Source organism: Natator depressus, chromosome 14 (genome assembly GCF_965152275.1).
Source record: "Natator depressus isolate rNatDep1 chromosome 14, rNatDep2.hap1, whole genome shotgun sequence".
NCBI lineage: Eukaryota > Metazoa > Chordata > Testudines > Cheloniidae > Natator > Natator depressus.
This window is the reverse complement of record NC_134247.1, coordinates 14,236,101-14,259,958: the sequence shown is the minus strand read 5'-3', so window position 1 is coordinate 14,259,958 and position 23,858 is coordinate 14,236,101. Positions and strand designations below refer to the sequence as shown.

Here is a 23,858-nt window from a genome sequence, read left to right as displayed (position 1 = left end):
AGCTTTCCCAGACCTGAAGAAGAGCTCTGTGTAGCTCAGAAGACTTGTCTCTCTCACCAACAGAAGCTAGTCCAATAAATGATATTACCTCACCCACCTTGTCTTTCTAACGTCTTAGAACTGACATTGCTACAATGACACTTCATACAACTCCGGTCTCAGAATCCACAAAACTTTCCTGTTACTGGGAAAGGGGTGTGAGCAGCAGGTGTAGCTGGACAGGTGCTGAACACAGCTAACCAGCAAGCATAGCCAGGGAGTAACGCTGCTCAGCACTGTTTCAGAGACAGCAGTGACCGGGACAAAGGTGTACTGTCACAAACAGCAGCGAGGGCTTGAATGTGGATGTAGCTGGGTAGCAGTGGTGACTCTCAAAATCGCATCCCTTTCTAAAATATTTTATGTGGGAGTTTTGTTTAAATGACAATAGGAGTTGTCTGTTTTGTGGTGAGGCAGATAATGTAAAGACACTGTTTAATGCAAAGGCATCCCACCGGGTAATAAAAGACAGAAACTTCTATATTCCGATGCCCCAGCCAGATAAATTGGCTGGCCTTGGTTTGTCTATCTCTGGGTGGGAGGGAGTTCTTATCTATCAGACCTTTAAGGGACTATATTCTGGGCCTCAAGGCTTTTTTTATGTTAAAAGTAGCGTCACAAAGGACTGACTTGTCTTTCTGTAGATAAAAAGAACTCAAATATCACCAGCTGTCACCGGGAGGAGATTGGGGCAACTTTATGAGAGCTAGCTGGCTGAAGCTCAATCCAGATAAGACTGAGGTGATGCTGGTAGGCTAAGTGACATGGCAAGGCTGATTTCTCCCCCTTTGATTGATGATGTGTTCCCACCATTCATTAGCTGTGTTTGGAATCTGGGGGTGGCATTAGACCCCCAGCAGCTGATTGATGGTCATATAGTAGTGGTGACCAGGAGTGTTTTTTACCATCTGTAACTGAGCAGGAAATTGCTACCATAGATCTAGGCCTGTCACCTCAAAGTAGGATTATTATAATATGCTCTGTGTAGGGTAACAATTTAGACCAATCTGAAAATATATATCACTTAGATGGAAAAATCTACCCTTACTAAAGTCCTTAGGAAAGATATCATCACAACTAACAAGTCATATTCCTTACTGAAGAAACAGCCTTATGTTCTACACTGATGGCCTAAACCCTGTGATACCATCAGCATGCCGACTTTGTAATAATAATCACTGGACTCTGCATTTCTATAGCATTGTTGAGCTAACAATCTCAAAGCCTTTTATAATATTAATGAATTGATCCCTGGGAGTCTGAGGTATATTGTTATCCCCATTGTACCCACTAGGAAACAGAGGAACACAGAGAAGTTAATAGATTGATTATGAGTTATGGAACACTCACCATTCACATTGATGCTGGTAATGCACTGGGACATTGCCATTGATTTCAGTGGGAGAAGGATCAGGTTTAAAATCAGGTAAGAAGCATGCCTCACAATGGTCTCAGGATTTGTGGGTCTGTCCCACTTTAACCCTGCCAGCCCCCCTGTCCCAGTTGAAGGAAAAATTTCCCGCATTGACGGCTGCCAGGGGAGGGGACACGAAAGGGCCCCTAAACCTAAAGACATTATGATCTGGCACAAGTATGAGCTTGCAGTGCCACTCAGAGTGGGGTGGACAGACCAGACCCCGGAGGTGCTGTATCTTGCTTTAGCCACTTGAAATGTTAGGAGGCTTTCCCAAGGTCAAACAGGAAGTCAGTGGCAGAGACAGAACCTCTGTCTCCTGATTCCAAGCCCCAGTAACAGTGCCCAGGCTGGGGATTTAGGGACTGTGTGGGGACAATCAGGGTGGGGGAGGGTATGGTGAAAGCTTGCTCTTGAGTAAGCATGTGTGGGACCCCTCTGGCTCCTACTCCACCACCAAACAAACCAGCCCTCCCCACTGCCCCCGTCTCTATGATTCTTCCTAGACAGGGACAGGCACTCTCTACCCTGTGCTCCAGGCTAGGGGCGAAACTGGTTATATGAACTGGAGGATAAACCATAGAGACGGAATACACAGGCCTGGGAAAGGGCTCTTCCTCTCCTACAGGCGGTGTTCCGGGTAGGCGTAGTTATGCTAATTACACTAGTGCCATGTTCCTGAGCGCGTGGGGGCGGAGCTATGCTAATCGAAGGGGCTTTCCGCCACTTGATTGGCTAAGGCGGACGCAGCGTGGAGTCGCTTTGCTGCCCGGCCGCAGGGGTGGCTGCAGAGGCAGAGTGTCTTGTCTCTGGTGGGTGGGGCGCTGCGAGCGCGGTCCCTTACCATGGGTTCGAGCTGCGGCCGCGTCTGCTGGGAGTGGGGGTCTCGCCTCCGCCGCCTCACGGGTAAGGGGGCCGTCCGCTCGCTGCGCCGGGGCCGGGGCTGGGGCTGGAGAGAGGGGGCACAGAGCCTGGCCGTAGGGGACCGGGGGCCATGGGAGACTGGCTACTGGGGGACGGGGCCCGGGGGCCACGGGAGCCTGGCCGGAGGGCACAGGTGGGGGGGGGCCCCCCCCCCACGGGAGCCTGGCCGGAGGGCACCGGTGGGGGGGGCCCCCCCCCCCACGGGAGCCTGGCCGGAGGGCACCGGTGGGGGGGGGGCCCCCCCCCCACGGGAGCCTGGCCGGAGGGCACCGGTGGGGGGGGCCCCCCCCCACGGGAGCCTGGCCGGAGGGCACCGGTGGGGGGGGGGCCCCCCCCCCACGGGAGCCTGGCCGGAGGGCACCGGTGGGGGGGGGGCCCCCCCCCCCACGGGAGCCTGGCCGGAGGGCACCGGTGGGGGGGGGCCCCCCCCCCCCACGGGAGCCTGGCCGGAGGGCACCGGTGGGGGGGGGCCCCCCCCCCCCACGGGAGCCTGCCGGAGGGGGGACCGGTGGGGGGGGGCCCCCCCCCCCACGGGAGCCTGGCCGGAGGGCACCGGTGGGGGGGGGCCCCCCCCCCCACGGGAGCCTGGCCGGAGGGCACCGGTGGGGGGGGGCCCCCCCCCCCACGGGAGCCTGGCCGGAGGGCACCGGTGGGGGGGGGGCCCCCCCCCCACGGGAGCCTGGCCGGAGGGCACCGGTGGGGGGGGCCCCCCCCACGGGAGCCTGGCCCCCCCCCACGGGAGCCTGGCCGGAGGGCACCGGTGGGGGGGGGCCCCCCCCCCACGGAGCCTGGCCGGAGGGCACCGGTGGGGGGGGCCCCCCCCCCCACGGGAGCCTGGCCGGAGGGCACCGGTGGGGGGGGGCCCCCCCCCCCCACGGGAGCCTGGCCGGAGGGCACCGGTGGGGGGGGGCCCCCCCCCCACGGGAGCCTGGCCGGAGGGCACCGGTGGGGGGGGGCCCCCCCCCCCCACGGGAGCCTGGCCGGAGGGCACCGGTGGGGGGGGGCCCCCCCCCACGGGAGCCTGGCCGGAGGGCACCGGTGGGGGGGGGGCCCCCCCCACGGGAGCCTGGCCGGAGGGCACCGGTGGGGGGGGGCCCCCCCCCCACGGGAGCCTGGCCGGAGGGCACCGGTGGGGGGGCCCCCCCCCCCCCCCACGGGAGCCTGGCCGGAGGGCACCGGTGGGGGGGCCCCCCCCCCCCACGGGAGCCTGGCCGGAGGGCACCGGTGGGGGGGCCCCCCCCCCCCACGGGAGCCTGGCCGGAGGGCACCGGTGGGGGGGCCCCCCCCCCCCCACGGGAGCCTGGCCGGAGGGCACCGGTGGTGGGGGGCCCCCCCCCCCCACGGGAGCCTGGCCGAGGGCACCGGTGGTGGGGGGGCCCCCCCCCCCACGGGAGCCTGGCCGGAGGGCACCGGTGGGGGGCCCCCCCCCCCCCACGGGAGCCTGGCCGGAGGGCACCGGTGGTGGGGGGCCCCCCCCCCCCCACGGGAGCCTGGCCGGAGGGCACCGGTGGTGGGGGGCCCCCCCCCCCACGGGAGCCTGGCCGGAGGGCACCGGTGGTGGGGGGCCCCCCCCCCCACGGGAGCCTGGCCGGAGGGCACCGGTGGTGGGGGGGCCCCCCCCCCCACGGGAGCCTGGCCGGAGGGCACCGGTGGTGGGGGGCCCCCCCCCCACGGGAGCCTGGCCGGAGGGCACCGGTGGTGGGGGGGCCCCCCCCCCCACGGGAGCCTGGCCGGAGGGCACCGGGTGGGGGGGCCCCCCCCCCCACGGGAGCCTGGCCGGAGGGCACCGGTGGTGGGGGGGCCCCCCCCCCCCACGGGAGCCTGGCCGGAGGGCACCGGTGGTGGGGGGGCCCCCCCCCCCCACGGGAGCCTGGCCGGAGGGCACCGGTGGTGGGGGGGCCCCCCCCCCCACGGGAGCCTGGCCGGAGGGCACCGGTGGGGGGGGCCCCCCCCCACGGGAGCCTGGCCGGAGGGCACCGGTGGGGGGGGCCCCCCCCCCCCACGGGAGCCTGGCCGGAGGGCACCGGTGGGGGGGCCCCCCCCCCCACGGGAGCCTGGCCGGAGGGCACCGGTGGGGGGGGGCCCCCCCCCCAGGGAGCCTGGCCGGAGGGCACGTTGGGGGGGGGGCCCCCCCCCCCACGGGAGCCTGGCCGGAGGGCACCGGTGGGGGGGGGGCCCCCCCCCCCACGGGAGCCTGGGAGCCTGGCTATAGAGCATGGCTCTCAATCCTTCCCAACTACAGTTCCTCTTTCAGGAGTCTGATTTGCCTTGTTGCTCCAAGTTCACCTCACTTAACATCAAGTGGTTACAAAAATCAGACATAAAAATACAAAAGTATCACCGCCCTATTATTGCAAAATAGCTGACTCTCAGTTTTGTCATATATTTATAAATAAATCAATTGAAAATAAATATTGTACTTACATTTCAGTTTATACTCTATAGAGCAGTGTAAACAAGTCAGTGTCTGTATGAAATTTTAGTTGTATGGACTTTACTAGTGCTTTTTTATGTAGCCTGGTGTAAAACTAGGCAAATATCTAGAGCAGTTGATGTAACCCTTGGAAGACCTCTATGTACGCCAAGGGGTACGCAAAGCCGTGGTTCAGAACCAGAGCCTGGTTATAGAGGGACCCGGGGGGAGATGGGAGCCTGGGAGAGCATCATTGTGGTAGGAGCTGAGCTATGGAGTGAATGACTTGAGAATTTAGGGGTGCAGGGGAATGGGGGCTATGTAGCTGAGGGAATGCAAGAAGCAATGTGACCGAAATGGGGAAAGAAGGGGCAAAAGATCTACCTGACACTTTGATGTCCAGACCCATAAGAACATCAGCTGGTTGTGAAGCCCGGGAAGTAACTAAGGTGAAGCCTGTGTTCACAAAAGGAGCTTGAGCTGATTCCAAGGATGCCTGAGCTTTCACTCAGGGAAGTGATAGTCCAAGGGAAGGACAGAATAGGCCTACCCTGAAATGGCCAAAACACAGATCCTGTCCCCCAAATAAAGTTGTGACCTTGAAGCTGTTTGCTCTCGGAAAGAGTTAATAAAGCGGAGTCCCCCACTTGAGGCCCCTTTGGGCCTGATTTTTTGGAAGAGCTGAACACCTGCAACAACTATTGATTTCAGCTGGAGTTGTGGGTGCTTTGCATGTCCATAGTCAGGCCCCATGTGTCTCAAGTTGAGTAGCCACAATCCCTCCTGGAAACGTGGTCCTCGGTGATGTAGGAGTGGTTAGCAAGACTGCTCATGACATTAAATTGTTTTAGCTGATTAAAAACAAAGCAACCAAAACCACTGCAGGCTTGTGAGGTGGATTTGGACACAATGGGGAGAGAGTGAGCAATGTAAGGACAGGTTTCAGAGTAACAGCTGTGTTAGTCTGTATTCGCAAAAAGAAAAGGAGTACTTGTGGCTCAAATAAATTGGTTAGTCTCTAATGTAAGGACAGATAAAGTTCAATTGGATACATATACCGCAGTGCATGTTAAGAAAACTTACCTCAAACTTCTCCTCTGCTGCTGGGCTCTGAACTTGCAAGACTTTTTCCAGAAGAAGATTTGGAAGTAAGGGGAGAGAGAGCTCAGTGCAGATATCTGTCCTGTGTTCAGTATCTGTCTAATTAAAAACAATAATACTAAGATGCTCAGTGTTTTGTTGAAGGGAGGAGACGTATTAAAAAAATGATATTGTCTGAAACAATACATCCTGTGTGGTCCAGTTTATTACCTCTGTTTATGAAAAAGAGAGCAGAGATGGCAAAGATCCAGAGAGGGTAATGGAGAGAGGTTTTGAGGGACTTTTATGTAATGAAAAATAGAAATAATAGGAGTTAGAGTAGATTTAACTATGACTTTCAAAGCTATGATCAACTCTTCCTTTGATTCCTGTCCTGTAACTTGAGTGCAAAGGTTCACATTCTTTAAAGTAACCCTGTCCAATAAAAAATAGTGTTGTAAATAAACCACCAATTTCCTGATGTTAGTAACATCTCGGGTGAGTAGAAGTAAAAGTATTCTGTAGTGATGCCTGTTTGGAAGACTCCGCCATATCAGTTAGCATTTTGAGAGTGAGAGCCCCCTTCCTTGTTAAATGCATGTACATTTGGACAGGACTGTGTGCCTTGGTGGGTTGTTTGTTAGTAGGATACAGAGACCCATTGGTGGTTTAAGCTCAGGTCATTAGTGACGAAATTGTTGTCATCTGACTACTGCTGAAAGGCCTTGGCAGAGTGAGCTAGTTTAGTCCAGTACTCAATGAACAAATCGCCATGATGGTGGTTTTTGAGATATGGACGATAGTAACTTGGGACCCTGGTCTGCAGTCTCAGCAGAGAAGCTGAAGTCTGAATGGACCATGGAAACTGAACTACTTTCTGTCCTCCTAGGTCAGGGTGAATCAACTTGTCGGGGTGGAATGGGGAGGACACTTGCATTGCCATTGCATGTGCTGTAGCTGTTTTGTAAAGAGAGGATTTCAGTCTCCAAGGACATCTGGCTGCCGCCATTCACCAGGCGTAGATTCATGAAACATTAGCCACCCCTGCAAGCATATACCCTCCTCCTTTCAGAGGAGAAAATTCTGTTCCTATCTTGCACTTCTGTTGTGCCATTCCTCTGAAGTCATCAAAGTGCTTTAATTAAAATATTAATTAAGGAAGTCCCAGTTTCCTTGTGAGGTAGGCAGGAATTTCTCTACTTAATTTACAGGTGGGTGAACAGTGGCATCAAGAGACAAAGTCCCAAAGCAAGCCAGTGTCGGAGTCTGGAATGTAATCCAGGACTCCTGACTCCTACTCCTTTGGGCTAACTACCTTCCCCAGACACACTCCATTTCTAAAAGAGTCCAGTTGACTCTACAGGTACAGTGGGAGTGGAGCTGGGTAACTGCTTCCTAAAATAGATATAAATATCAAGGGCACGGAAGGAAAATATCAGGGTTTGGCAGGGAATTGTAGTCCCTGGCATTTGACCCCAATGCATTTTTGCTTTGAATGTCTTTTTGTACTTTTCAGCTGACTGCCAAGGCCATGCTGGACTATGACTGAAATCACTATTGTCTCCAGCCCTTCTGGTGGCTATTTAATTGGATCACATTAAAGTTTATTGATGACCTGTTCTCTGAATAGCCTGCGATGTGGGGAACGCGAGGCGCTAGATTGCCGTGACAGTGAGATCTTTTGTGGGCTTGTCACTCAGGAGGAAAATCTCAAGTGGTGGGCAGCAAGATCGTTTCTTCCTAGCCCCACCTGATAACAAAGTCAGTGGTGGAAGGGGAAGCCGCAGTATCCAGCCCACTGTGCAGAATGGAGCGCTGAAAGGGACTTAAAGATGAAATCATCACAAGGGGAGTCATCCTATGCCCCCCTTCAGTAAAGATGCCCTTTGAAAGGAAAGGTCTGTTACCTAGCAGAATCCCTGGGCACATCCCTGATGTTTTCCTGTTGGTGGCTTTCCTTTCCTTTCCTTTGTATACGTGTTCCTAAGGGTAACTTAGAACCAATTAAAACGGAGGGATGGAAGTCCTGTGTTTGCTTAATGCAGAAGGACTAGCTCTTAGAAGCCTTTAGCACCCCTCCCAGTTCTGAGGTCCAGCCAGTATGCATGGGAAATCCTAGCAGGATTAAGGCATTTGTGTCAAGGGTGGTATTTTCTCTGCTCATTGACTCTGCTTTTGTGCTCTTTGCTCAGGTTTCAGCAGGCTGCTTTCTACAGCTGCTCTCGCTCCTCAGATATGTATTGTGGGGAGTGGACCTGCTGGGTTTTACACTGCCCAGCACCTCCTGAAGGTAACTGGCTTCCGTTCAACATAAGAGGAGATATTCAGCATCTTGCTTCCTGGCATGTGGGCTGTAGACATCCCACAATACAGGGGACGATTCCCCTGGTGACTGCACTGTGTTGGGCTGTCCCCATCAAGCCTATAAGGCTGTCACTATATATTGGAACAAAACTATGCTTCTGTAATAAGATACACCACAAATATCTGTCTACTGGGCTTTTAAAATTTTTATTCCAGAAAATGCTGGTAACATTCATCTATAAATAAAGGTAACCAGGGAGAATTGTTCTAGGTCCTTCTCCATATTGACTAAGCCAAACAAATGAACAAACAAATTTCACGTAACAGTAAATGTCAGAACCTCAGTCGATCAGTTATTGGTCTGGTGATGAGAATAGATTACAAAACCTGCCGAGTGCTGCTAGTGATAAATCACATCCATAGTTGCTTAATCAAGTGAGGTTACTTGCTTTTTGCTGTCTCTGAAGTACACTTGAGCATACTGTGGTATAATACTCTGCATTTTAGCCAACTTCAGGAACAAATTTCAGGGCTTAATCTCCACAAATAGCACGAGAGATACACGGTCTCAAAATACTAGCTGCTAACAAAGTACTTAAAGCAAAAAATCTGACTGTGTCTAAAATACATACCAGCTACAAACCTAAAATGTATATAATCGGCAGTAAGATTTTAGGATCTCTGCCGACATTGTTAACTGCTGTTGGGGGGCCAAAGGGTGAAATCTGGGGCATCTTTCACCCAATGTACTTCTGCAGCAATTGCTTAAATACCCAGTGCCAAACTCTGCATGATGGGCTGGTCAGACATGGATCTCTGCTGGCAGTGTTTTGCAACATCTCATATTCCTTTCACTGACCTAGTGGGCATGTCCTAAGATAAAATAGTTATTGCACAAAAACCAAACCAGCCATAGTCTATTGGTGCAAGTTAATGAATCCTCAGGTTAGAAGATAGATCCCCCTGTTAAGTTTCTTTAAATAATTCCTTTTGTCTTTCTATTGGGGCAGGCTGGCAAAATCCACAGTATCCCAACCTGACCAGTGTGGTTTAGCAGAACACAGGAGAGTTTTGCTTACAAGCCTGAAATATACTAGAAATGTGCAATATTTTGTATCTGGTGCCCACATACTCTTTTTTTTAAACGAGGATGGGGAATAGACTGGCTGGCCTAATTTCCTTTATTCTATGCCAGCACTCTGTGCACATTAATTTACTTTTTATTTAGGTGGTTGTCTTGAAAATGTGAGTGGCGTTATGGCAGCTATTCTTATGTAATCAAAGGGGTTTTTGTCACCATTTTATGCTCCCCCTTGCTATCTGAATGCAACACCTTACAACCAAAATTAAACTAAAATACAGCTGCGGTCATGTGTATGTTCTTGCCCCAGCTGGATTTGCGAGATGTTCTGTGATCTGTGCATTCAAAAGTAAAAGCAGACCCTTGATAAAGACTGTAGGGACACAGAGGATAGGCCATATCTTGCCTTCCTTCCCTGCATGATGATCTCAGTGTTCAGGGAGTTTCGCTGGGCGCCACTGAACTACAGACTCCCAGGACGACTCTCCTTCTTTTTTCTGAGATGCCAAAGCGCTCTCCTGAATTTTTTACTGTGCCTGCAGATTCAGAAAGATCAGTGTCTCTTGATGTGCAGCCAGTTTCCACAGCAGGAGGTGGTTGATGGGCCCCTGTTGTTAGCCACTTAGGTTGTGTGCTTTTTTTTTCTCTCTTGGCTGCTTACATTGTAACTGTGAACTTTCTCATCTTCTCTAGCACCACAGACTGGCCCAGGTGGATATTTATGAGAAGCTGCCAGTTCCCTTCGGCCTTGTTCGTTTTGGAGTGGCACCAGACCACCCTGAAGTCAAAGTTAGTACTGGCTTTCCCATCGTCCGAGGGGTGGTGGAAATGGAGAGTCCGTGTCGGTAGCTTTGTCCAAGAGTTGTGAACTGGATGTGGTGGTCCGCTTACACCATTGTGAGCTGAGACGAGTCATAGGTCCTCTCAAGAGAGGTATAAGAAGTGCCAGTGTTGGGGTGCAATTCTTGTTTGTAGGGGATTCTCTCTCTGTAGTGGGGCCTGTTTTCTGTTGCCAGACTAGGTCTGTCAGGCATTCCAAGGACAGAAGTGGTATTTGCTGAATGGACAAAGGTACTAGGAAGCAGAGACATTGGTGACTAAAGTGAGGGGAAAAGTTTGGAAATGGGGGAAGGTGCACGTAAGAATAAATTGCTGCACAGTCTGATTTCAAGAAAGAGCTTTCATATTAAAAGCTGGGAGTGTCAGGCAAGGATATCTGTGGCAGAAGGTCCGTTCTGGGATTGTTCAGTAGCACGGAACAAGAACAGCTGGAACTTTGAGTTGTTCCTCTTGATGCTGGTGAGGGCTGTTCAAGGGACAAAATTCAAGTTAGCAAAACTTCCAGCCAAGTGTTTCTTCCAAGGGGCAAACTCGCACTAGCAGTGATTGGATCTTTTTTTTTGTTCCTATTTTTTTTTGCCGTTTATCGCTTCCTTTCGACAGATCTGACTGACGTGGTGCCAAGCTGTGGGTAACTGTTTACTTTAAAATGAAATATTCAAGCCTTTGTCAGATAAGAGCTACGCGTCCTGGAACAGCCAGCATGAATTAGAGAGAGAGACACTGACCTCTCGCTTCAAGGCCACGTGGGGGCGTTGCGGACCTATACATCCCCAGACCATGCTGCTGTGCTTTGTGGGATGTGCTGTGTGGCTGTTAAATTCACACCCTTTAAAAGTTCTTTTGACCCAACAGAACATAATCAACACGTTTACGCAGACGGCACATTCCGATCGCTGTTCCTATTATGGGAACGTCACTATTGGGAAGGACGTGACGGTGAAGGAGCTGCAGCGGGCTTATCACGCAGTGGTGCTGGTGGGTTAATGGTCTGTGTGTCTAGTGGGGAAAGGACTGGGGTGGCGTCGTGATCAGATCCAGCGTGCTTCATTCCTTCCTACCGAGTTTTGGGGTATTGAGTCTGTTGGATTCCCCCACAGTTTAGCCCTTCCTGTCAAATTTAGTTTTTAAGGGAGAGGGAATCTACCTCTCTTAGGTATTTATATGTTCTCCATCACTGTAGTGTCTTAGCTCCTCATGATTTATCTTTACAACACCCCTGTCTGGCAGGGCAGGGCTGGTGGGAAACCAAGGCACAGAGAGGCTAAGTGACTTGCCCAAGGTCACACAGGAGGTCTGAGGTAGAGCAGGGAACTGAATCCCCATCTCGCCAGTCACGGATTAGTGTCCTAACCAATGAACTGCCCTTTCTCCTGAGCATGAAGTGAACAGTGTCAGGTCTGAGGTGGTGGGGGATGAAATTCTCGCTCTGTTTCAGTGAGAGAAGAGGGTGTTTCAATCTCTGAGTAGCTGTGCCGGTGAATATTTCCTGTAGCCATTCAGCCTGACGTGAACATCCCATAGCGTGTTGCTGATCTGCGGACAGTTCACCTCTGTGGCGGACTGTATCCTATCCTGTACCATAGAGGAATGGCTGAGCTAGTAGGAGGAAAATGTCTGTTCCTTGTTTTCCATTGCAGAATGGCAAGAAACTCCCCTCCTGACTGGAACTATCGTTCTGAGTTCGGTGCCCTGGGGAGTGCGTGTGTCTGTGGCATAGTCCGCCATAGTTCTCCTTCCTGCCGAGATGCTGGAGAAAATAGCTGCTAGTCTAAAAAGCGACAGGCTTTATGGCTATTTGGGGAGTGAGAGGTGGGTCCCAGAGGAGGAGATGCACAGTTACCATTTCTCCAGGTTCATGTTGCTCTTGCCCTAAAAAAGCAGCTTGAAAACACCACTCTCCCTCATCACATCTCTGTGTCTGACATAATCCAGCATGGCTAGACTAGTGTGATGAGCAGGGCTTCCTGCAAGCCGAGAAGAGCCGGTAATTCCACAAAACTCACTAGGGTCTTTGCTGTGCTGATCTACTACCCCAGGAGGTGCCTGGATATTACGGTGATTGGCAGCGGTACAGTATCCAAGAGATACAACCGCTGAGCAATGGCTCCTCTGTATTGTGTTCGTGGGGCTGGAGATTTGCATGGCGTGTGATATTTATACCTGCATGCAGTGGCATGTGTATGACTATGGGAATGTTGCTTCTGTCTCTGCAGAGCTATGGTGCTGAGGATAACCGGATCCTTGGAATCCCAGGGGAGAACCTCTCAGGGGTTTATTCAGCAAGAGCATTTGTGGGCTGGTACAATGGACTGCCTGAGAACAGAGATGTAAGGGTTTGTTTTTCCTCTCGGAGACTCTGCGCTCTCCGTGCATCTGTATTCAGTCATCCAACTCTGGATTAGTGCCTGTCCGAAAGGCTTGCAATCGAAAAAGATTAGCAGACACAAAATTAAATCCTCCTCCGATGTTAAAAATGTGAACAATTTTCATGTCAGTGAGAGGATTAGCCAGCTCTATAGATTGCCAGCACTTCTTGGAAAGGACATAGGGAAGCCCAAAAGGGACACTTTTAGGGCTGGGGGGATTAAGCTGGCTTCTCAAAATAATAGACTCTCAGAGCTTCCCTGTGAGAGATGGAATCCAGGAGATCTACAGGAGTGGGGGCCCAGGGTACACTGAAAGAGATGCAGGCTGGGGAAATAACTGAATGTGTTGCAAACTAGCCATTGTGACAAAGCCACACCAGGCAACTGCATCTGAGGGAGTGACTGTTCGGCCTACCTGGGCCCCTTTATCTGGGTTAGAATGGCAGCTAGAGTGAAACAGGAGGCAGAAGAAACTTCTGCCTTTGTAACAAGGAGGGGATGGAGAGAACCAGCCTTAAGTGTGGTGACGATGCCAAGATCGACCGGGTGTTGAATGTACTAATCAGATCTCTCTCTCCACACAGCTGAAGCCCGACCTAAGCAGCGAGACAGCCGTGGTCATGGGGCAGGGGAATGTGGCTCTGGATGTTGCCCGAGTTCTGCTGTCTCCACTCGATATACTCAGGGTGAGTTGAGGGAGGTGCTGTAAAATATAGAACGCAAGGTGCAGAGTTTGCATGAAGGGCCAGAATTCAACTTCAAATTCATTAGGGTTTGATGTAAGAGGGAAACCCAGACAAAATAGCTGATTAAAACAACCACATGTAGACTCATCTGTGGGTTTTGTTTTCAAGCAGAGCCTTTCTCCCTCATAGCCTGCTTCCCCTCCGGCTCTTCCCTGCAAGGGAGTTGTAGTCCTAGGTTTGTAGTATCCAAGCGTTGCTATGGGAGTGATTTGGGGTGTCATGGACTCAGCATTAGGATCCAGCTGATGGCACCAGCGGCTGGGCTGGTGGAAAAAGCATATTTGGTGCTCTTAAAAAAAGGCAAGGAAAACACCATGCTCCAATCCAGTCTACAATGCTTTAGAGCTTTCCCCAGTGTGAAACGTTCTCCTTACATACCTGAGAGCTAGGGAATGCAAAAATCGGGCTGGGATTCTCCCAGAGCCAGCTGGCCTCTCCTGTAGCACTCATGGCCCTTCCTGGTGTGGAGATCATCACTTTACTTTGTCTCTCACAACCTCAAACTCTGTCAGTTTTTTTAAAGGCAATGAATGAGGCTCTGGCGCTTTCTCCTTGCAAGTGACAAAGAGGGAACTGCAGCCTGCCCCCAGCTGGAGCTGCTGGGGGGTCAGAAGTTTAGCCTGTTTCTCTCTTTTGGAAAGGGTGTGCCTCTTCCCCACGCATCTCTGCTTCCCAGGCTCTTAGTGGTAGCAACAGCCTCAGCAGCACCCGATGTGCCTGCTCTCCAGCCTCTTAGATCTTTTCCCTACCATGCTCCCAGTTTGATAGCTGGAAGCTTGTTGGCAGCAGCTGCTGCATACAGCTGCTGCCCCAGATGTTAGCAGCAAGGGCCTCCCAGAGCTTTCTGTCCCTCCGAAACTGAAAAGAGGCTGATTGAAACTCAACTACTCCCTCCAACATTCATGACTAAATTTAAAAAAGCTTGGGACTTCGCCAATTTTTAGAGGCCATACATAGCTACACTGATTGGGAAGTGGGAGCTGTGCTTCAAATGATGTGGTCTTTGGGACCAGAGGCGGTACTCAGCCCCGGCATAAGGGGGACATGGCACTTGTCTATGAAGTGCAACTTTCCCAAAGCCGACTTTGTGCCTTGGTCAGATTTGGTCCTTTTTTGTGCTGAATGTAGGTTCTTCCCTGCTTTTATCTCTGTGGAGCTAATCCCGCTACAAGCAAGTGAGTCTGGAAGTTTGTTGCACCTCGGGCATCATCAGTAAAACCGTCCACGAGGTCTGTTTGCAGAATCTTTATCGGAAGGGGAAGGAAGAGGCAGAAAAGAGCGCTGCTGGGCTTTTCACATTGTCTAGCTTGTGATGCTGATGGTTAGGAAAAAAACATATTTTGACTTCTGAACTGAGCAAATCAGATCCGGAACCCTTTGAGGTACCGTCCAGCTGGAATCTCTAATTAGTCTGCCCTCCTGAGCAGAATTGCCCGTCTCAATTCTTTTCTGTTGTAAGGAGACTTCGCTAAGCATTTTATTCTACAACCCTAAGCCACGTTTTCAGTGATGCTGGTATATATCCCATCACCGTCTAAGTCAGAGGTGGGCAAACTATGGCCCATGGGCCACATCCAGCCTGCGGGACTGTCCTGCCTGGCCCTTGAGCTCCTGGCCGGGGAGGCTGGCCCCTGGCCCCTCCCTTGCTATCCCCCCCTCCCCCGCAGCCTCAGCTTGCTGTGCCGCCAGTGCTCTGGGCGGCAGGGCTGCGAGCTCCTGCTGGGCAGTGCAGTGGCGTGGCCGGCTCCGGCCGGGCGACGTGGCTGCCCGTCCTGCCCCTCTGAGCGGCATGGTAAGGGGGCAAGGAGTGGGGGGGTTGGATAAGGGGCAGGGGGGTCCCGGGGGGCAGACAGGGGACAGGGAGCAGGGGGTGGTTGGATAGGTGTGGGAGTCCCGCGGGGCCTGTCGGGGGCAGGGGTGTGGATAGGGGTCGGGGCAGTCAGGGGACAGGGAACAGTGGGGGTTGGATGGGTCGGGGGTTCTGAGGGGGGCAGTCAGAGGGCGGGAAGTGGGAGGGGGCAGAAAGGGGGCAGGGGCCAGGCTGTTTGGGGAGGCACAGGCTTCCCTACGCGGCCCTCCAAACAGTTTCGGAACCCCGATGTGGCCCTCAGGCCAAAAAGTTTGCCCACCCCTGGTCTAAGTCAATAGAGGAGTTCCTTCCATTGTAGGGAAGGGTAAAGGGGCAAGTCGCCAAATGCCCCTGTGTGAATCCCTACAGCAGAGGAGGTTAGAAAGGTGAGGATCCTTGCCCTGTTGGCCCAAAGCTTTAAATGGCTGACTGGTTTGGGGTTGTGTGTGTTTTGTTTAGTTTTTTTTTTAGCATCCTCTTAAAAGGCTTTTAAAGAAGGGAGATTTCCCTTGAGGCTGCTCAGTAAGGTGTTACCCTGTTAACTATGTAAGGATTGCAGACAGTATTTTCAGTGAGTGCTGTGTTAAGACGTTAGCTGTGAAAACCACCCCTGGAAAGGGAGGTGGCTTTGTCTGCGCAAGCAGATGCCCTGTTGTTTTCAACTTCCTGCGCTGTGCCTTCCTATCTCTCCCACCTTCATTGTCACATCTTTGTCTTGCAGAAGACTGATATAACTGAAGGCTCCTTGGCAGCCATAGCCTGCAGTAAGGTCAAGCGTGTGTGGCTTGTTGGGAGGAGGGGGCCCCTCCAGGTAGCTTTCACCATAAAGGTAAAATATACTTGTTTGAGCTTAAGGGTACTGTAATGTAATAGGATTTGCTGTGACTGTAAATCTAACCCGAAGCCCCCCTTCTGTGGGTCTAGTTAATTCAACATGAGGTGTTGAATCCACTGATTGTGGCTTCAAAAGTCTACAAGAAGGCACATGAATGCCTGAATGCCGGCATCCTGGTTACTGTGCCCACATGCTGAACTCGGCCTCCTATCTATAAATCAGGAGTTGCTGGCCTGTGCCGCCTGTCTGGTGGAAATGGCTTCTCTTTTGGATCTGTGCTGTTCTTATGGCTTCTCTGCCTCATCTACACACGGCTCAGTGAGGCATCACGTCTTCCTGTCTGATGTTCCCAGGAGTTGCGAGAGATGATAAACCTGCCCGGTACCAGACCTCTCCTGGACCCCGCTGATTTTACAGGCCTTGGCGATGTTATTAAAGGTGAGGAAAGTCTGCCCAGCACAACGCAGGTTGGATGGTGAGATTTCCATGGTGGGGTGAATACCCATGGGTTCTATCCGGGGCAGCTCTCGGAGATGAAGGATGAGGCCAGGGGGCCTTACCCTACTTTCCAATCCTGTTGCTAAACTAAACAAAACCAGTGGACAACTTTACCCTCTCCTCATCGCCCTGGCATCTTGGAAACCAGTCTCTGATTTCTGCCTTACTCTGTGTTGGCAGCTGAGTGGATGCAGTTGTTATGGTCTATTGGGCTGTAATGAGAGAGCTAATTTCTTCCCCTTTGCCCCCACTCGCTTGCTAGACCATAAGGCTATGGAAAAAGCCTTGCAATGCCCTGATTGACTAGCACATGAGTTCCACCTGGCTAAGCCACAGTGACCAGAAGGTCAACAGGCTGAAACAGTAGCAGGGTAGCCCTGGTGGCGAGTATTCAAGGATGGCTAGCAGCAAGAGAGCTGCAACACCACGTGTGTCTAGAGGAAATGGACACCCAGCTCTTACGTGCAGCACGTTCCAGTGTAGTTTGTCTGCTCAGGCTTGTAACAGCATTAAATGGACTGTTGGGGAGTGATGGGGAGATGGATCATGAAGGGCAGGGTCAATGTGTGACTTTCAGTGAAGGAGAATTCAGGTCTGAAAGCCCATGTTCCAAGCTAAACTGGAAGGAGAGTTGGGTTCTAAGGTGCCCTTGGACTTTCTTCTCAAACTGTTGAATTCAGAGATTGCGGCTTTTGACAAAGCTGTTCCAAAGTCCCAACTGTGCTGCTGTGCCTGGCACAGCAGCAATCTGCCTTATTCATGGTTTAGAGGCTTGCAGATGCTGACTGGATGTAATTCTTTAGCATTAACTGTACATTGGTCCAGACTCTCCTCCTTGCGTGGTCCCCCTTTAGAGACTGGCAGACCTCTGTTCAGGGTTCCTTATGCTCCTGCCTTGCTCTTTTAAATTTTAGATGTTCCCAGACCCAGGAAGCGTCTGACCGAGCTGATGGTCAAATCAGCCCTGGAGAAACCTGGTGAGAGAGAGGCCAGTCGCTGGGCATCAGCAACCAAAGAGTGGGGCTTGAAATTCCGGTGCAGCCCGCTGGAGGTACTGCCCACTGCTGATGGGAAGCAAGCAAGAGGCATCCGAATGGCCATCACCAGGCTGGAAGTATGGACTCAAAGTTCTCTCTTTCTAAAGGATTTGCCCTCCCCATGCTTGGTTCTGTGTTGCTGGGAGATGAGTAAAAGTCTGTTGCATCCACTTGGATCTGGAGATCTCTGGGGAGCCCTTCTGCGTTAATCTAAAGACAGCTTGATACTACTGGTCTAATTAGAACCAGCAGAACTGCCTGCCGTCTGAGCAGCTGGAATGACAGATTCTTGGGAAGTCAGCCCTAGGTCTCCTCCAGGAGCTGTTTCTGATACAAAGGAAACTTTCTGTCCCTTGGTATTGATAATTGCAATGGGAGAACACTCCAATAACTCGGCCTACTAATATCCAGTAACGGGATTGCTAGTGAATCCAGGAGGTAGAAGGGAGATGTTGCTGTTTCTCTTGGGCGATAAGACTCTCAACTGCATTTGCATTACAGGCTCTTTAACTCTTTTCTTTCTTCCCTCTACCTCCCTGGGTTATGTAGGGTTCAGGCGAGTCTGCCAGAGCTGTCCCCACTGGAGAAGTGGAGGAGCTTGAATGTGGGTTGATCCTCAGCAGCATTGGCTATCGGAGCCTCCCACTTGACTCTTCAGTACCATTTGACCCCAAACTGGGGATCATCCCCAACAGCCTGGGCAGGGTTCAAGGGGCACCAGGTTAGTATTAATGCTCAGGGTTGAGGTTTCCTTGTGTGTAGTGTTCGGGTAACAGAGCTTATGAGTGTGGGTGGGGTGGAGGGGAACATGCCTATAGGAAGTTTGAAGGGTCAGTGGCTATGAGGTTTGTGTGGATAGGAGTGAATGGGAGAGTATGGGCTTGTGTAAAGAACAGGTCTGGGAAACCTGAGTTCCATCCCTGTCTAGCTCATAGGCTTCCTGTGTGACCCCTCCTTGGGCAGTTCAGTTATCTGTGCCTGAGTGTCCCCATTCATAAAAGTGGTGTAATGCCCGCTTTAAAGGAGTGTGGTGAGGCATAATTCACCAACATCTGGAAAGCACTGTAACATCCTCTGACAGAAATTGCCATTGGCGTGTCAAGTATTGTAGGAGCTGGGCCATTTTGTGTCCTTACAAAAAATCCAACGGTTACAGTTTTAAAGACCTGTCCTGCATCTTGTAACATTAAGAGCTCAGATGTACACATGACCCAAAAGCATGCTGTAATTATTAGTTTATTAAGGAGAGATGGCAGCCTGCAATGGCTGCTTAGGGGTAACATTTTTGAGTCACTAGAGACTCCCGTAGCAGCCCTACAGTGGGGAGGACAGCACGGTTGGGAGGATGCACTCTCTGCTGGGAGGAGGGTAGATACTTCCCTAATATAACCCACTGAGCAGATGCTACAATGAGCTTGGTAGTGAACTGAGTGTGACGTATCCTGGTGTCAGCTGTTGTTAACGTTGGCCAGCTACATCTGAGAGGACGTGGGGGTGAAACTACAGTGGATAAGGAAATGTAGATCTATATCTAACTCTTGGAGTCCCTTCAAGCTGAAGAGACAGCTGTGTTTGGGGAGTTTGGGTCTCTATCCCTACGTGTGTGCTGGGGATTGCGTCAGAACATGTCAGACTTTGAGTAACATGTTGTTACAGGTCTGTACTGCAGTGGCTGGGTGAAGAGGGGACCCACAGGGGTGATTATCACCACCATGAACGATAGCTTTGACACAGCCCAGTCCGTGCTAGAAGATCTCCAGTCGGGGTTGCTGAAGCTTTCAAACTCCAAGGAAGGCTTCAAGTCCGTGAGGAGCATCCTGCATAGTCGAGGTCTGTGAACGTGCATACACGAGTCCTTGTGTGTGAGCATCTGTAGCCATGAACATAGATGTGTGAGCCAGCCAACCTCCTTCCAGCAAACTCAGGCAAAAGTTCTAGGCTGAGACAATGGGTTAATGAACTGTCTCCTGAAATCTGGAGCATGGGCTCTAATTTGACTAAGGAAAAGGGTTTGATCTTGTCTCAATCTGTAGTGGACATTTCTCTTCCCCTCGTCTCTTTGGGGGGCGGTGGGAGAGAGGGAGAGAACAAATGCCACACACGCTGGTCTCTGTCAGTCTGCACGGGTCGCGTGCAGTAATAAAATCACAGTACTGAGCGTCAGGATTTAATTGCATGGGCAAGGTTGAGTGGACAAAGCTTGCACCGTGTGCTCTCTATTCCTGGTGCTTTCATTTGTATGGATGCTACCCATGTTTAAATTCCACCCGCTCCTCTTAGCATTCGTTTTTGTAACTTCTGAGTTAGACTTCACTTGCTGATTAGACATCTGAAGCATTTCTCAGGTCTCTTTATCCCCTTTGCTTTTTGCCAGGAACGGTCTTTTTTAAATTTAAAAAATAGTGTGAAAATTATATGATGCATTTTAATTACAATTTACAACCCTCACTGAAGCAAGAATAAGATGGACTGCCTAATGGTGCAGAATACGGAGAGACCAAGTTGGGTGCTTGCAGCGCACCTCAGGAGTGCTATTTTGAGCACTTCTGCTTATTGTTAACATAACGTGGAACCTTGTATACGAAGCTTATAAGTGGTTACAGTGAATATATTGCGGAGAAAGGTGACAGTCCTGGGTCTGAGATTCTGTTACCCACTGGTCTGTTCAAGGACAGCATGAGCTCCCCACCAATGCTGCACCTTCCATAAAGCTTCAGTCCTAAACCAGAAGAACCACCTCCAAGAATGCGAGAGGAGTTCTTTCCATGGGCTGCTAAGCCCTGCTGAGGTGATCAGCAAGGATGCCGGTTGTGCTGGTAGATTTTTTGGTGTGAATACAAATCCTCTATGGTCTGAGATCATCAAACTCATTGCATAGATGATACCCAACAGTCCTCAAATATAGCTCCCGCTTTCTACGAATCTAATCCATATTTAAGTCAGTGATTTAGAGAGAAATTTCTACCCTGTTGTTCATCCCAGGAGGCGGCCTGTTCTCAGAGTCTTTCCTATGACAGATTTCTCCTTGAGCCCTGTTGCACTTATGCTCATAGGAATGATCACACCAGTTCAGGCCAGTCATCTTAATTCAGTACCGTGTATCTTGTAGTAGCAAACACCAGATTGTGCAAGTAATCCCCTAGTAGGCTATTCCATAACTGTCTATCTGGAGAGAGATTTTCTTCCTAACGCTCTGATTTATTATTGACTTATGCCCTGAAGCATGAGGGCTTCTGTCCTTTAATTTTTGTATCTTGTCTAATGTAACTGTAAACTGTTTTTATTCTTCATACAACTGTTTAATCTCTGTTTGAATCATACTTAACTCTTAGCCTCTATCTTGTGTCAGTGATTTCCTCATGGTATTTATGGAAGCAGAGTGTGTAAAACGATGTGTCCCAACCCGCTTTTTATTACTTAAAAAAACCAACCCCACAGGTGGGGGACTGCAATTCTCCTAATTTAAATGTAATTTTTAAGGTTTAAAAGTCATTGCAGGGCCACGCACAGGTGCTAGGCAAGGGCCATTTAAAATCAGCACAGTCCTTGGGTAAAGTGTCATTGTCAGCTGCATAAACAACGCGGCTATTGATGTTGAATGGCTTTTATAGCAATCCTTCCAGGCACATTTGGGGACAGATTAAAACACCCCAGAGGGTCATTTACTGCTGCTGTATTTAAAGACTTTCGGTTCAAATGTGCTTCCCTCCGACAGTTCGAGACGTTTTAAGTGAACCAAGGCAGTTTCCCCTGGGCGAGGGTTGCGCTGAATGGTGTTATGGCTTGCAAGTGTCTGACTAGTCAGATTTGACTGGATCTCTGGAGCCTGTCTTATAACTGTCTTTGTGCTGCTGAGTTTTGAAGGTGCCTGTGTTTGCAAGGTTCTGGCTCTTCTGTTTGCTTACATGTTTCATTCTTGTTCATTTGGGATAGATGGACCTATGCTTTCTCTTTTGTTATAACACCAGGGGTCCATCCAGTTACCTTCTCAGACTGGGAGAAGATAGATGCTGCTGAAGTGGCAAGAGGCAAGCTGGCTGGCAAACCTCGGGAGAAGCTAGTGGATCCTCGGGAGATGCTGCAGTTGATCGGTCACTGAAGATGCCTATTCACAGCCCTCTGGGTGCGAGAAATTGACAGATCCACCATGTATCCCCTGCATCTCCTCAGCAAGTCCCATTCGCTGCTGGCTGTGCCTGCCATGGAGGATTGGCACAGTCAGAACTGATTGCTGTTCTTAGATGCATGGGAGAAGGTGGGTGGCTCCAGGGGCCTGTGGAGGTGTCCGGTAGTGAGCTGGAACTGACTCTGGATTCTCAAAGCGGACATGAGTTTACACAAGGCCATGTGCTATTGACTGACTCGAGGTCTTTACAGCCTACAGTCTTGACTCCAGCTACTTTCCCTGCCTGTGTCAGCCCTGTAGGGGTCACTGCAGTCATCTGGGAGCTCGCTGTAGTTGGAGTCACTTGGGCATTAACCGCTTAGTTGGACCGCGTGCCACTTAGGGTGAGAGGCCCTGGCTCGCTGCTCTCATCTGCTAGTTCCAAAGAAATTTTACTGCGCCTTTAAAGCCAGTGAGAGAAAATGAGTGACAGTCACCTTTCCATTCACACCAAAAGCCTGAAGCCAAATGGCTTTATTTCCTTGTAACCTGTGTCAGAGTCTGAGCAAGTTATTTTCTCTCTTTAAATCACCTATAACTAAGCCCTTTCAGGAAGAAGAAGGTGAAGTTGGAGCTACATTTTTAAGAGTCCAACCTCTTAATCTCTGTCTGCATTAATTTTAGGGCTGGCTGGCCAGCCTAGGACTGCAGCTAGCCGAAGAGCTGTGCAAATGCAGGGCACTGCTTCTCATCCGCTGTCTGTCTGCCAACTTTACCATGCAGTCCGTGTCAATAAATCCTGGAGAGTCCTCATCTGCTCAGTAGCACTTAATGATGGAAACCTAGACCAGGCTTAGGTTATTTTATTTTTTTAGCCTGGGGGTGGAGAGGCAATTAGTGAATACATGATTGACTTGTCCCAGAATATCCAGAATCATCTGTGCATTAGTATTTCAGAGGTGCAGCCTGCCCTGATTGCGACTAGCAGCAACCTCTTGGCCTTTCTGCTTTTTTATGTAGTCTGTATGTTTTAAAGATTATTAAACGCTCCCCTTTTCCTCTTTGACCAAATCTATCATGTTTTAAATGATTCCAGGTTTTACTGCTAGACAGAGAGCCCCTAGAGACTAATATCCTCTGTTTCGCTACAGAAGAAGTATAGCGTGGACAGTGTCAGTGCAGACTTCCTCTCTGCTCTGCTAATGTGCTTTCTCCTTGACCTGTAGGGGCTACCTGAATAGCTGAGACTCCATTTATGTCACATGTAAACTGTTCAGATCCGTTTTTTTAATGATATCAGCAGAGCCCTCTTGTAAATGTGTCTCCTATAGACCAGGCCTTGGGTGTTAGGGGAGTTAAATCACTGTCCTCATGCAACTCTTGGTGTCTCTGCTAAAATTTATCATTTGTGGTGCTGTTTTGTTGCAATGTGGACACCTGTCTGCTGGGAGGTTCCAGATTGTATTTCCATGCTCAGCGTTTGTCCAATTTTAGACAAGACAGATCTGGGCCTCATCTCTTTTTAAATCTCATTTGCAAACTCATTAAGAAACTCAGGAAATGTGATGACTGCTGGAAACATATATGCAAATTAGCAATAAAGCTTGTTGAACAGCTGTTTGTGTGACGTGACTCCTGTTATGTCGTAAGGATGATGCATTTCTAATGTTAAACTCTGATCTGGAGATTACATGGATTCTGGATTTGGAAAAGTGATTAAGCTTTTTTTTGGCAAGGCTGTTGACTAGAAGGTAATGAAATTGCTCTCTGTCCTGCTTTGGCGCTGGGCATACGGGAACATAACAATAGAGGAAACAATTGAAATGCATTGTGAGTGATGTATTTGCCTGCAACATGATGTGATGGGCCAGACCTTGCTTGCTTGTAGTGGGTGGTGGTAAATGCTTAGTTCATGTCTACAGAGTTCACCTTGGATGTTAATCCCAAAGCACTGTGCTGGCTGTGTACATGGTATGGGGAGCACACACTTGCCTGTAGGATGGGTTGCAATAGTCAGTTCTGTACCAGCAGGGCTCCATGCCAGGTTTTAGGAAGGGACAAATAACTGAGGGGGATTTTAGGTAGGTAGAATGCTATTACTTAGATAGGAATTTGGCCCAGGCCTGGGGCTAATGCCCTCCAGGAAGTGCCATAGGACCATTAAGGATGTGCAAGAGGTCAAGATCTAGGTTTTAATATCTCAGGCAGATGAAGGACTTTTATTGAAGATTATGTCAATTCATCTCATGTTTGCAGTTCCTCTGAACTGCCCATTCCACAGCTGGCTGCATGTCATCTGTCCATGACCGAGTTAATTCATTTCA

General features: G+C 50.7%; 1 protein-coding gene across 3 annotated transcripts; it reads left to right on the top strand.

The window, feature by feature from the left end:
* The first annotated feature begins 2,205 nt into the window (after positions 1-2,205).
* Positions 2,206-23,106, top strand: FDXR (ferredoxin reductase). Of its 3 annotated transcripts, none has more exons than XM_074971117.1 (12): positions 2,206-2,359; positions 8,063-8,160; positions 9,949-10,044; positions 10,951-11,073; positions 12,312-12,425; positions 13,049-13,150; positions 15,781-15,888; positions 16,248-16,332; positions 17,307-17,506; positions 17,979-18,150; positions 19,086-19,259; positions 21,398-23,106. In XM_074971117.1, the coding sequence occupies exons 1-12, from the start codon at positions 2,299-2,301 to the stop codon at positions 21,526-21,528; spliced, it is 1,464 nt and encodes a 487-aa protein (XP_074827218.1). In that variant the 5' UTR covers positions 2,206-2,298; the 3' UTR covers positions 21,529-23,106. The 3 variants fall into 3 exon arrangements, with proteins under 3 accessions (XP_074827218.1, XP_074827219.1, XP_074827220.1); XM_074971118.1 differs by lacking the exon at positions 2,206-2,359 and adding an exon at positions 7,465-7,768; XM_074971119.1 differs by lacking the exons at positions 2,206-2,359; positions 8,063-8,160; positions 9,949-10,044 and adding an exon at positions 10,124-10,188 and having other exon boundaries at positions 10,699-11,073.
* Positions 23,107-23,858: the final 752 nt, after the last annotated feature.